Source organism: Oncorhynchus masou, chromosome 5 (assembly GCF_036934945.1).
Source record: "Oncorhynchus masou masou isolate Uvic2021 chromosome 5, UVic_Omas_1.1, whole genome shotgun sequence".
Lineage (NCBI taxonomy): Eukaryota > Metazoa > Chordata > Actinopteri > Salmoniformes > Salmonidae > Oncorhynchus > Oncorhynchus masou.
The window spans coordinates 49149911-49164148 of record NC_088216.1 but is presented as its reverse complement, the minus strand read 5'-3'; the positions used below and the strand labels follow the sequence as shown (position 1 = coordinate 49164148).

The following is a 14238-nucleotide window of genomic DNA, read 5'->3' as shown; positions in this document are numbered from 1 at the left end:
ACTTGGACACATTTTTACCCAGTACAAATGTTAAAAAAAACAACATTTCTATTCAAAAGTGGGGGAATAGGGCTTGAAATGACCTGAAATGTTTTATAAATATAGTAACAATCACATTTGAAAGACTTACTGTAAGATATCACTGTATACCTAACTGTAAAATAAATAGACATATTTAGTGACAGCCCAAATTTGGCCCCATTTTTATATGGCTGACGACCGAGCATTTTCTGCCAAGCATCCTCTGAGCGATGCAGAGACAACATTTAAATGTCTGCAGACTTGTTACAACTTCAGCCTTACGCACAACGTGTTTTCCTCCCTCTGTGACCAAGAGGAATGGTTGTTTCAATTCTACAAAATGATTTACTATTTTTCTTCATGTTGAGAGCTCTAAGTGAGATGAATCCACAATTGCTGAAATTGCTAGACTGTTCCCTTTTTATTAGATCTCCCAGGCTCTAGCGCCATTGCTCAGAGGGAGCCCAGAAAAGGATGAGCCGTAAAATGTGACACGTCACCTCCCTACGTGAATGTAGGGTGTGACACCTGACACTTCAAGTCAACTCCGCTGACAGTGGTAGTGCAATGCAGACATATGGTGATTGCTGACACTATAAGGCACTGGACACTGCGATGTTCACGAAGCGCTTTGTACACTAAAATGTCAGTTGGAACCGGTCTAGAACCTCTCAACGTTTCTGGTTAGAGTACCTCTGTGCATCCTTTAGCCATTGGAATATACACACTCGGTGCTGGGTAATAATCAATGTTTTGAATCCTGATAAACCTGCAACATTTAAGGAGATTATATTTCTGAGGTTATTAAGATGAGGGTAGTGGCTCTTTACAGTTCATTGCTGGTGTATCTGGAGTCTTGTGAACAAAATACACACTAACAATTTGTTTTAATAATAAAAAATAACACTTTATTTACATAAATTACAAGAAAGCACAAACTGGTTCACCAAAGTCTACGTTAAAACATTGTCCATGCTGATAGTAGCCTAGTTTTTAATCATCACTTTCACTATGGTTAATCTCATGTCATTCAAATGTATACTGAACAAAAATATAAATGCAACAATGTCAAAGATTTGACTGCGTTACAGTTCATATGAGGAAATCAGTCAATTGAAATAAAATCATTAGGCCCTAATCTGTGGATTTCACATGACAGGGAATACAGATATGCATCTGTTGGTTACAGATACCTTAAAATATGGGCCTCAGGATCTCGTCACTATTTTTGTCCATTCAAATTGCCATTGATAAAATGCAATTGTGTTCATTGTTTTAGTTTATGCCAGCACATATAACCCCAATGCCACCATGGGGCACTCTGTTCACAACGACATCAGCAAACCGCTTGTCCACACAAAGCCATACACGTGATCTGCGGTTGGACATACTGCCAAATTCTTTAAAATGTTGTTGGAAGTGGTTTATGGTAGAGAAATTAATATTACATTCTCTGGCAACAGCTCTGATGCACATTCCTGCAGTCATTATGCCAGTTACACGCTCCCTCAACTTTAAAGATCTGTGACATTGTGTTGTGTGACAAAACTGCACATTTTAGTGGTATTTTATTGTCCCCAGCATAAGGTGCACCTGTGTAATGATCATGCTGTTGAATCAGCTTCTTGATATGCCACACCTGTCAGGTGGATGGATTAGTTTAGCAAAGGAGAAAATCTCACCAACGGGGATGTTAGCAAATTTGTGCACCAAATTTAAAAGAAATAAGCTTTTTGTGCTTATGGATATTTTCTGGGATCTTTTATTTCAGCTCATTAAACATGAGACCAACACTTTACATGTTGCATTTATATATTTTTTTCAATGTAGTTTAAGAAGCAGGGGAAAATGAATTCAATAAGTGTTTTGTGTTAATAATACTAACTCTAGTAGTTGGAAGAGAAGTAAAACGTTTGGATATTGTATTCACAACTGTATGACACCATGAACCACCTTATTCACAATACGGATTCTCTGTACTGACAGCAAGGCTTACAGCTAGGGTTGCAAAGCTACTGGTAATTGACCAAAGCTACTGGAATCTTCTGGAATTTTGGTAATTAACATAATCTATTTCAATCTATAGCTATGTTTCCATCCAATTGCGACAGATCTTAATGCAAATATTCTAAAATCTCTATAAAAACAATATGTGCATACAATATGGTCATATTTCCATCAAATTGACTTGTGGGGAAAAGGATGTGCGCGATGATGTAGTGCACATAATTACTTTTGTGGTTGAATTTCTATTCCCATGTTAAATGGGTTTCCATCTTATTTTCAACTCTTCTGATATTTTTGTCAGCATATATTTTGCGTTATATAGCGAATGTGTCCACTCTGGTCTTGGCACATGCTCTAGCCAACAGCTGGCAGGTACAATGCAGGTATAGCCTACATGATGATATTATTATGTACAAGATGTACGAGATTATTTTTATTTGTCAAACAGCAGCCAAGCATTGATTATCGTGTCACCAGAATTAGTCCTTCGATATTTATTGGAAAGTAGCATCAAGCTCATGACTGTCCACTTTCACCACCCTGTGACGTTCATAATTTAATTCATCTGTAGCCAAATAAACTGCATGCTTTCCTGAGTTGTAGTGGGAGGACCAAACAACATACCATCGTGTGACTCCCAAGTTTACAATATTTGCGCATAAAGGAGTTTCCATTACAATTCCTCGCATAATTAATTTTACGCACACAAAAAGATTCCACCTTATCTAGTGTGTTTTGTTGACATTTGGAAAGTTAACAAATTAGCCTTTTCCATCAGGACTGTTGTGCAATTATTTTTCCTACATGTACTTTACACACACACACATTTGGGATGGAAAACTGATCTTTGTTAATTTATATACTTGAATAACTTTTTAAAAAATATATATAAATTAAAATATAGTATTCATTTTTATATCTGTGTGCATATTGTCCATGAGTTTCTAGTGGATAGACCATAAAGTTCAGGAAAATATAGCCTAATTAATGAAAAAAACATCTAATCAACAATTGTTTTCATTAACTCTTCAAACTGCTACCAGTTTGATTCCAAAACATTTACAACATAGACATTGAAATAGTAAAATAAGTGTGTAAAACATAAATAAAGGATTTTTCATGCTGAAACCATCATATTAAACACCAATGGTGTTCACTAAGTTGATGGTTTATATTTAGGATAATGTTTTACTGCTTGTCTTTATTTTTTATTTTAAAATCAATTTATTTAATTATTTCATAATTACAGACACCTGTGATAATCTGAAGTACTAAAAAGGCCACTCGATGTCATTTTATACAATTCCAAAAGAAACCTGAAAATGACCAAAACTCTGGTAGTTTACTGGTAAACTTAGAAAGTTTTCAGTAATATACCCTCCCTTTGCAACCCTTCATACAGCAGTGCATTCAACGACAAGTCTATCCTGAAACCAAATAAAATCAATGCAATGTTGTTAAATCTATACCAAAAGGATTTACACTCATACATTACGTAATACTGGTATGTATATAGTCATAATTTAGCTTTCACAGTCCTCTGTCTGAATAGAGAGAGCCTCTACTTGTCTCTACTGTAAATGGGACTTGAGATATGGCATGAGCGTTATGTCATCAGCAGCTTTGTTGGATGAGAGGGGGTGATTTCAGATGGCACTGTAGCTTGTGTTTGGAGAACGGAGGAATGATACAAGCAGCTCAACCTTCTTCACAACGAGGATGTAGTGGAGTCCACCACCTCACGACCGTTACACACCGTTGTTACCGCTGTTGGCACACAGGCAGAGAGAGGCCGATGCAACAATAATACAAAATAGAAATGTGAAATACCATTTTTTTTTAAAGAAAATAAAAATAACTTGCTTGTTTTTCACATTGATTAAAGCTAAAATATTTAACTTAGGGATCTGGTTTTAGTACATTTTAGTAGTCTTCTGCATACGCCTATATACATGCCAAACGCAACAGCCACCTCTACCACTGTAATCATAAATATCAGTAGACCTATGTATGTTTCAGATGATGGCTCACTATTTTTGGAACCCATAACCAAATCTTGTGTGCTTTGGTCAGCAACATTTATGTCATGAGATGTATGTCATGTTCACCAACAATGAATGAAACGTTCATATTTGCCAGTGATAGCTACCTTTCGACGAGCTGGGGACGGAGGCTGATGTTGTGACCGTGGCCCCGAAGCGGTTGGCAGGCACCCTTAGTGTGGTCACATTCTTCTGGGGCTGGAATAGGATGATGTGGACCTTTGGAGCGAAGAGACAGCCTAGCACCACAGAGCCACTCAGACTGACAGAGATACACATGGTGGTGGTCTGAACCTGTATAGGGAGATAGACCGGGAGAGGAGACAGGTTGAATCATCAGGATTCACTGAATATACTGATAGGGCTGGGGTCTTTTAGTCGTTTCCTGACAGAGATGGAGCTCTATTCAAAGACCAGTGACTGTAGTGGTCTTTTGCTATCTGCCATTTCTGCCAACCAGTTGAGCTGTTCTCAGCATCTCTGGTGGACCAAACTGATGGAAATCTCATTCAACTGTGCCCACTAATGACTGGCATTGCTGTCTGTCCTGGCAGAGCCTGGGCCCAGATTCACAAAACACTTCTTATGCAAAATTTAAGAAGCTTCTTAAAAAAAATAAGTTCATGTGATAGTTTGTAAGTGAAATTCTTCAACAATATCTTAAGATGTAATGAATTTCTTATGAACTTCTCCAATATCTGCTTAAAATATTTGTTGCTCGGCAACTGTTTTTGCTAGCTATCCAGCTAGCAATGGCAATAATGTTAGTATATTTCTTACAAAGATTCCTGTTCTAAAACATGTTTTTGGGTTTAAAATAATCAATACTGACATTTTCAGATTAAGTTTGTGAGTGAATTAAACGTTCAATTGCTTTCATGAGCTTGTTCTCTCACTGCCCTGAGTTTAAGACAAGGGTTTAGCTATCTTGGAATTAAGATGATGTTATTTTCAAGAATCTAATTTCTTCTTCACTTTTTGCTTTAAGGAGAAACAGAAGAAATAGCGCAAGCACATTTCCAAGAACCTTTTTAAGAAATATCAACTTTGCTTAACTTTCGTCTTAAGCCTATGGTTAAGGAAAACATGGCAGTTAAGAAGAAATGTCTTCTTTAAAAGGTTCTGTGAATCTGGGCCCTGGGTTGTCATCATGAGCCCATCGTTAATCTGCTCTGACTCCTAACCTGTGATTACTCAGTCTTCCCAACAAATAGGCTGCCTCGTACCACTGCTGTTTCCCGCATGCAAAGATCACCAGTTCGCACAACAGTATGGACCGACTGAGCATCAAAGCACATCTATGTAGTACATTAACAGCATGCACAATCCATAATAGTATGATGGAAGGCTTTCAGATTTGTTTCTGTTGAATTTGAACTCCATTTCACCCTGATGAAATAACACTATGACAGTGTGACACAGCTTTTGTCCAAGTCACAGTTGAGTGTGAATTTCCAAGAGCTGTCTATGGCACTTCGCTGACCTCAACAAATATCAGATTTGATAATATATATATATAGTAGGCATTTAGCTACCTAGGAGCTATTCAATGCATATTTTAACACAAGATAATTTAACGAACCATGGCACTGGACTAGATCAATAGCCTTGAGCTTTAAGAGAGAGAGAGAAGATGACTTAGAAATCAGGAGAGAAAGAGAGAGAGAAAAGTCTGCTATTTCACGGTTGATGGAAGTACCGTCTGGAATATTGAATGTCCATGTCCATATGAGACCCCAGGTTCATTGATATTCAATGAACAACACAGCTTGTCTTTCATGTGAGAACATCTCCAATGTTGAAATGCAGGATGCTGAGCCCAACTGCTGTCATTATTAATGGCACACACAGAGCAAAGCGTTCTGTTGCATAGCCAAAACCTCTTCCTAGCTTAATTATTCTGTCTACCACAGCTCCAATATGAACACTCATCATCTATATTCAATATGTACACTCATCCTAATACTGTTCATCCAGTCTCTCACTCCTTTCTAGCCTGCTTTCTCACCCCTTCTCTCAAACTTTTCTCTTCCAACTCAGGTGTTTTTTGCTAGTACATAGAACACCATAGAGATGATGAGGCGATAGCCTGGGGAGACTCATGATTCTGATGAGACTCCCTCCTCCTCCCCCTCTCTTTTCTCCTCCCAGAGCCCAGTGGCACACCAACACCAACCGGACAGGCATTAGACTAGACTAGATTCAGCCTTGGGTCCCAGTTATCATACACCCTGGACTGAACTTTTGTGACAGTTGTATACATATTGTCTCTCTTTATCTTGCTTACATGCCAACAAAGACTGCATAGGTCTGAAACAGGGCGATGAAAGCACCTTTAAGCTATATTTTTATATAGATATAATATATACAGTAAGTCATCTATCTTGTTAGGCTGTATTGTGGTGTCATATTGGGCTCGTCATTTGGGTTTTGAGAAGGGGCACACTGGGTCACTGGGTCTGGGTGTTCATTAGTTGATTAGTCGATCAGTTAAGCAGATGGCTATCTGTAGATGACTAAGAGAATCTTAGCATCAGGCCCTCAGAAGCCCAGCTATTCCCTTGTTTGAACTGATCTCAGCTGAGAACTGGAAAACGAAGCCATGTCAATATTGTAGAGGAATGCTGGGAACAACCCACTGGGCATGGACATCAGTTTAACATATACTTTTGATTTACATTTGGTTGAGTTGTCAACTCACGTGAATTCAATGTGAAATCAACAAAAAATTCCTCCATGTCTTTGGATTTAGGTTAGGTCCCTTATGTTGATGACTTTTTTCAAATCGAATCAGTTTTTCACCTTGATTCAACGTTATCATATAGAATGTTTGGGTTGAAATGACGTGGAAACATTGATTCAACCAGTTTTTTCCCAATGGGAAGAGTCTTCCTATCTAAATTCCCTGGGGAAAATCTCCTGCACATTTCATTGTCAATGTTATAAGGGAGAAAAAAAAATCATTATTTTCAAATCATAATGTAATGTATATAAATGACAATACTGGAGTTTTAGATTAGATAAGGAACGTCATTTGGAGAATGACTATACGAGGAATGATCAAAAATGATGATGATGATGATCAAAAGGAATTTATGTACAGTATGTCACCTAGATCCATTGGTACATTAAAGACACATTCAAATACTTATAGATTTCTTTAATAATGAAAATATACCTACTTTGTCATTAATATCGTAATGACCCTAGTGTTGATAGGTACAATAACCTCGTTCTACTCCGTCATTTCATTACAATATGTTGGAGTTGGGGTTGCAAAATTCCAGTAACTTTCTCCAAATTCCAAGATTGTCCAGAAGTCCTGGTTAGAATATTCCCAGAATCAGAAGGGGAATAAGCAGCAAATCTAGAAACCTCCAATCAGGATTTCTGGAAAATCTGGACATTTTGGTAAAGTTACCAGCATTTTACAACCCTAATTGGAGTATATTTTTATCACTCACCCTGTAGTCGCTGGCTGTGACGTAGAAGATGGGTTGGAAGGCCAGCCAGATGATACAGGTGGTGTACATGGTGAACCCAATGAACTTGGCCTCGTTAAAGTTCTCTGGACACTTCCTGGTCTTAAAGGCGTAGACTGTGCAGAGGACGATTAGGACGCAGTTGTAGGCCAGAGCGGCCAGCATGCTGGAGTCCTTGCTGTTGCACTTCAGGGTGACTATATCCCTCCTTTCGGGGCTCACCTCCATATAATTAAATAGAACAGAAACATATTAGGAAATAGAGTAGTGTATGCAGTATATTAATATAGAATATTATTATATATTTCTATGCTCATGTGATGGGCAATAATATCACTGTGCTTCATTAACAGTATAGCTTTCTTCCCTGACCCTCACTGGGCTGGAACCAGGGATCATCTGCTCTGCAAACATACATGACCCCCCCACTTGACAAAAGCTAATGAGTTGATAGGTTGTGTGGAAACATTTCAGGCTAGGGAGTGATGTTAGGAATCCAACTCTGTTACGCCCACCTCCTTCCTGACGCCAGGCAACTCCACCAGGAGCCAGACCACAGCCACCAGGAGCTGACAGGAGATAAGTCCGCCGCAGATGGCCACCTGGGAGGCTGGGCTGATGAACCGTGGCCGTGTGGCCCCGTCCTTCACCCCGCTAAAGATCCTCGCGATGCGGTTGGTCTTAGTGAGCAGTGCCGAGTAGCACACAGCGAAGGAGGTTCCCAGGCCTAGTCGACGTAGGGTACACACGGCCATCGAGGGCTTGGCGATGTAGATGAAGGTCATGCTGTAGCACATTAGGACTCCGAGTAGGAGGATATAGGACAGCTCCCGGCCGCTGGCTTTGACCACAGGGGTGTCATTGTTCTTGAAGAACAGGCCCACCACGGAAAGGGTACACAACATGCCCAGGCAGGAGATGGTGACGGGCCCAATAGCCCAGGCATCCTAAATCAAATGAAGGTTTATTTAAAGTGTTATTTCACACTTAAATGTCTCAAAACTCAGACACATATTTTAAAAAGAGGAGAAAAATAAGGTAAAACAGTGACAATTACCTCCCAGTGGATGTATTCCTCTGGGAGGTCGAAGCAGCCTGTCAGGTTGGCCTGGGGCCACTGTCCAAAGCTACAGTCTGCACAGGTGAACTCATCCAGCAGGTACTGGTAGGGCTGGCAGGGGAAATAGATTGTTTGTAGATGTTCTGTAGATGTTTAACTAACTATCAACAATATTTCAACTTACTATCCACTTACCCTAGCCCTAAACTTAACCTTCATCATAACCCCACCCAAAAAAGGTAGTGCATATTCAACCGGCAGAAATGAATGGCGCCGGGCGGAACACACCCTCAAAAAGAGCTGCTGACTATCGGAGGATAAACGATGCAATGAAAAAATAAATGAATCTCTCCTTGCTTGTGGATGTATTACCTGGCAGGGGATGCAGATCCAGCAGCACACATCTCCAGGCTGCATGCTCTTCACCTCGTTCTTCCTGCAAGGATCACTGCACTGGGAGGTGGGGGGCACTCCGGCTGGGCCCCTCCATGGCACCTGGCTGGTATTCAGGATCAGGCCCTGGGCCCAGTAACCCACCTGAAGAGGAAAGGAGAGATACTTTATTCTTCTTCCTTTTTCCCATCCCCAGACACACACACAGGGGGTCAGCCGTGGTTCAGCACTCCTGGATGAAGAGCTACATACCTTCCTATACACGTATTTTTCATCCTGTTTGTGATAGTGGAAGATGTTGTAGCGGCCCAGACTGTCCCCGTAGGCGTCAAAACGCACAATGTTCTCTGTGTCGGCAGGTCTGAAGGGAGCTGAGGGGAAACAGAAATACTGTATATCAATGATGACATTTCAGAAGAAAGAACAACTCTCCATTTTAGTTAGATATTGAGTTTTAATATGAGTCTCTAGTCATTTAGTTCTCACAAAGAAATCACAATTGAGATGCTATGTCAATGTTTCCTTTATCTTATCCATTTGCTTTTTAATTAATTTATTCAATGCAACATATATTCGTGAGGCATCTTCTCAAAATAGTGCACACTGTTTGCCTACTCTAACTAAGCATCTTACTGAGTCCCTATTTGTTACTGATCCCACTGCAAATCAAATCATCACCAAACCCTTTTCAACAGGGACACAGCATAAACTGCGAAACCAATCTCACGGTCAATTCAGATCTGTGTTTGTTTCAAATTGCCCCAATGTACCAATATTGATGATTAAATAAAACATTTAATACTCAATTATAATTAGACATCATTCTAGGACTAGCTCAGGTAATAACAGGATTACTATGTGATTCTGAGCTGCTTCCGGTCTGTTCTTACATTCTGTGTTATCACATTGAAAATAAGAAATGTAAGAATAGATTAAATGTATTATTTCTGATAACATGAATGGTACACTATATATACAAATGTATGTGGACACTCCTTCAAATGACTGGATTTGGCTATTTTAGCCACACCTGTTGCTGACAGGTGTATAAAATCAAGCACGCACCCATGCAATCTCCATACATAAACATTGGTAGTAGAATGGCCTTACTGAAGAGCTCAGTTACTATCAACGTGGCAGCGTCATAGGATGCCACCTTTCCAACAAGTCAGTTCATCAAATTCCAGCCCTGCTATCCCAAATAAAGGGTAGCCTAGTGGTTAGAGCATTGGACTAGTAACCGAAAGGTTGCAAGTTCGAATCCCCGAGCTGACAAGGTAAAAATCTGTCATTCTGCCCCTGAACAGGCAGTTAACCCACTGTTCCTAGGCCGTCATTGAAAATAAGAATTTGTTCTTAACTCACTTGCCTAGTAAAATAAATAAAGGTAGTAACCAAAAAAGTGTTAAACAAATCGAAATATATTTTAGATCCTTCAAAGTAGCCACCCTTTGCCTTGATGACAGCTTTGCACAGTCTTGGCATTCTCTCAACTAGATTAGCCTGGAATGCTTTTCCAACTGTCTTGAAAGAGTTTCCACATATGCTGAGCTGCTTTTTCTCCACTCTGTGGTCCAACTTATCCCAAACCATCTCAATTGGGTTGAGGTCAGGGGATTGTGGAAGCCAGGTCATCTGATGCAACAGTCCACCACTCTCCTTCTTGGTCAAATAGCTCTTATACAGCCTGAAGGTGTGTTGGGTCATTGTACTGTTGAAAAACAAATGATAGTCCTACTAAGTACAAACCAGATGGGATGGCGTATCGCTGCAGAATGCTGTGGTCGCCATGCTGGTTAAGTGTGCCTTGAATTCTAAATAAATCACTGACATTGTCACCAGCAAAGCAACCCCACACCATAACACCTCCACCTCCTCTATGCTTCACGGTGGGAACCACACTTGTGGAGATCACCCATTCACCTACTCTGCGTCTCAAAAAGACACACCGGTTGGAACTAAAAATCTTACATTTGGCATCATCAGATCAAAGGACAGACTGGCCCAAGCAAGTCTCTTATTGGTGTCCTTTAGTAGTGGTTCATGAGAGGCCTATTCGCCCGAGATTAAGACGGGATATTAAATAGGTGCTGGGGGATAGGACGGTGATCTTGTACAAATACTAGGCGTGGGGAGACAGGAAGGGAATGCTCAAGATAACTGGAATGGTCATTTGAATTGTGGCAGTATTGATCACTGTTCCGATTCAACAAATACTACTGAAATATCCAAATAAGGAGGAGAGGGAACCAAAATCTAAAGGAATGGGATAAAAGCCAAATCTATAGTCAAGAGGTTCCATGCGAGAGGGAAGCCTAAGAATTAGTGGCGTGACCTATTGATTATTAGCGTTCTTTAAAAGCCCTCTGACACAACCGGAAAATAAGATATTAACTAGGGATTTACAACCCCTGGGCGTATAGTTGTAAGGTAAGACCTATTATCTGATTCAACAGTCAAAGCTATTGATAAGATTTCCATAAAAGAGACACACACATAGTCAGACAGAAAAGTCACCTAAAGTTAAATGTAGGGAATAACGGAGAGATACGATAACCAGGATGATATATTTTTATGAATCGACGGATATACGATAAATTTAAACAGAGAAAATGGGTTGTGGCATTTAGAGGGAAAATGCATGCAATATAGCTTAGAGTTACTTTTCAAAAGTGGCTAAAAGTTCCAAATACATTTTTTTTAAAGGAGCTAAATATCGTAAGGATAGTCTGAAAAGATGCTACAGCTAGCAACAGAATTGCTAGGCATTCAATGGGGCTATATAGATCTTTTATCAAATAGGGCTATCTTCTGTATACCAGTCCTACCTTGTCACAACACAACTGATTGGCTCAAATGCATTAAGAAGGAAATCAATTCCACAAATGAACTTTTATCAAGGCATACCTGTTAATACCTGTTAATTGAAATGCATTCCAGGTGACTACCTCATGAAGCTGGTTGAGAGAATGCCAAGAGTGTGCCAAGTTGTCATCAAAGCAAACTTTGAAGAATCTCAAATATAAAATATATTTAGATTTGTTTAACACTTTGTTAGTTACTACATGTTTCCATATGTGTTATTTATTCATTTCGATGTCTTCACTATTATTCTACAATGTTTCCATATGTGTTATTTATTCATTTAGATGTCTTCACTATTATTCTACAATGTAGAAAATAGTAAAAATAGAGATAAACTCTGGAATGAGTAGGTCTGTCCAAACCTTTGACTGGTACTGTGTATCTAAACCTGTGCAGTGAATGAAGGGTGCATACAGGCTAACATTGTGATTACAGCCCGTAATCAAGTCACCTGACCTTATATGGCTGTTAAGGCCATACACATTTTATTACATTACCCGCAGAATTGGATGCACTGCATATAGCCTCCGGTCCACCCATCATGGAACATTTACTTAAATGGGGATATCCCCTTCTGGGAGGTATATTTCTATTGTTAAGACTGCTTCACTCACCATCAAACTTGGCCTTGAGGATGAAATCCCTATAGAACCTCTTCCCGGTGCCTGGCTTCATTGCATCACAGATCTTGGTTGCATTGAGTGGGCAAACTGCCTGCCTCATATTATGTAGAGCATGAGCCATAGCATACACTGCGTTCACTACAAACATGATCTTGGACTCCTGCTCAAACTTGCCGTCCCGCAGACTGTGTTCACTACAACCAGGCTCTGTAAGACTACAGTCGAAGCGGTGCTCCCAGAATTCTCTAAACCAGGGGTTCCGTGTGTTAGTGTAGGGGTTCAGCTTGGTGAAGTAGTCGGCAAACTCCCGGATGGGGTAGGAGGCCAGCTCGATGGTGAAGGCCCCGTCGGCTGCTGTCTCACTTCCCCTCACAACACTCTCCTGCAAATCAATCACATTTTCTCAGTAATTGGAATGAAAATACACCCTTTATCAAAATTGCAAAACATTACATTTCATGGTAAACAAAGGTAAAATGATGGAAATCATTCTTATAAAGGAATTTAATCCTTAATTGTGAAGGAGTCGATTTTGACTGTTAGGAAATCGGTAATCAACTCTTTTTGAACGGAGGCCAAGGCCCTACCTGCGCCCCCCAGCCGTCGCTGGCCACCCAGATGAAGGTGACGTTCATGCGGGCGGCAGCCACAAGCAGCTCCCTGGCATCCTCACTGCGTGTGAACAGAATGACCACCTTGGCATTGGACTTCTGCTGCAATGAGCGGATCACCTGATCGAAGCTGTACCGGTTCATCGAGCGGCTCACCTGTTGATTATGCACCAGCTTTGAACCATCATGTGCTCGAATAAGACATAGTCTATAACAACAAGGCAGAAAAAGATACAACACCATTCTATATGGAATCAGCCAATGTCAGGATTTAATCTGATTGTGGGATGTCTACAAATCAGCTTTTAAAGCCAATTTCCAATTGAGCTGCAGTGTTTACAGTGAATGGGATCTCTGCCTTTAGAAAACCCATTGTTGTCAACCCGTGATCAAATTTAATTTAATACCATGCAATGGTATTGTAGCAAAATCGGTGGGTAACCCAGATTTGGATTCTAACCCGGGTCCAGAGACTCTTAAACCAACACCTTAACCATTACGTCAAGATTTCTGAACCCCTTGACAAGGTCTGCAGGTGTTGGGTAAATATTGCTACAGTATGAAACCTTTGTAATGATGAATTATTTTCACTGTGAAAGTGGAAACAACAACAAACAAACAAACAACAACAACTGGCTGACCTTGGCCGAGGTGGCGATGCAAATCTGGCGGGCGCGGGCCTCCTGCTGGAAGGCATCGATGCCTGTCTCACCGTAATCGCCCTCGGATGCCACGGTGGACACGTAGGTCCAGTTGAAGTAACGCAGGATCTCGGCAATGGCCTTGGCCTGGTAGAAGTCTGGCGGCACGGTGCGGGCGAAGTAGTCATAGCGAGACTTGTCACTGAGTTTGGCGCTGGTGGAGGCATAGCTGATCTGAGGGATCTGGAAGAGGCGCAGGAGGTTGGCCACCTGGGGTGGGAAGTAGGGAGGGAGAGTGATAAACCATGCCAGCTAGTCTCAGACATTTAACATACTGCAATCATCTCCCATCTAATCTAAAATTCTAATCTAATAATAATTGAATGATCTTGCCATTTCCACTACTGGAAGAGGTTGGCCACCTACACAGAGAGAGAGAGGGGGAGGGACGGCAAAACTATATCAGCTAGTTCCAGACATTTACCACCTACAC

The 14238-nt window shown here is 40.6% G+C and overlaps 1 protein-coding gene across 1 annotated transcript in view; it reads right to left on the bottom strand.

Annotated features, from left to right (window-relative positions):
• Positions 1–875: 875 nt before the first annotated feature.
• The window catches only part of LOC135539750 (metabotropic glutamate receptor 2-like), a 62216-nt gene continuing 48853 nt past the window's right edge, over positions 876–14238 (bottom strand). Inside the window, exons 3-12 of the mRNA XM_064965843.1 lie at positions 13746–14015; positions 13081–13260; positions 12485–12875; positions 9258–9376; positions 8985–9149; positions 8610–8723; positions 8068–8499; positions 7535–7774; positions 4178–4364; positions 876–3795 (exon numbers count right to left, since the gene is read on the bottom strand). Of these exons, the coding sequence (XP_064821915.1) occupies positions 3737–3795; positions 4178–4364; positions 7535–7774; positions 8068–8499; positions 8610–8723; positions 8985–9149; positions 9258–9376; positions 12485–12875; positions 13081–13260; positions 13746–14015 (2157 nt within the window). The 3' untranslated portion in view covers positions 876–3736. The remainder of the gene's footprint in view (positions 3796–4177; positions 4365–7534; positions 7775–8067; positions 8500–8609; positions 8724–8984; positions 9150–9257; positions 9377–12484; positions 12876–13080; positions 13261–13745; positions 14016–14238) is intronic.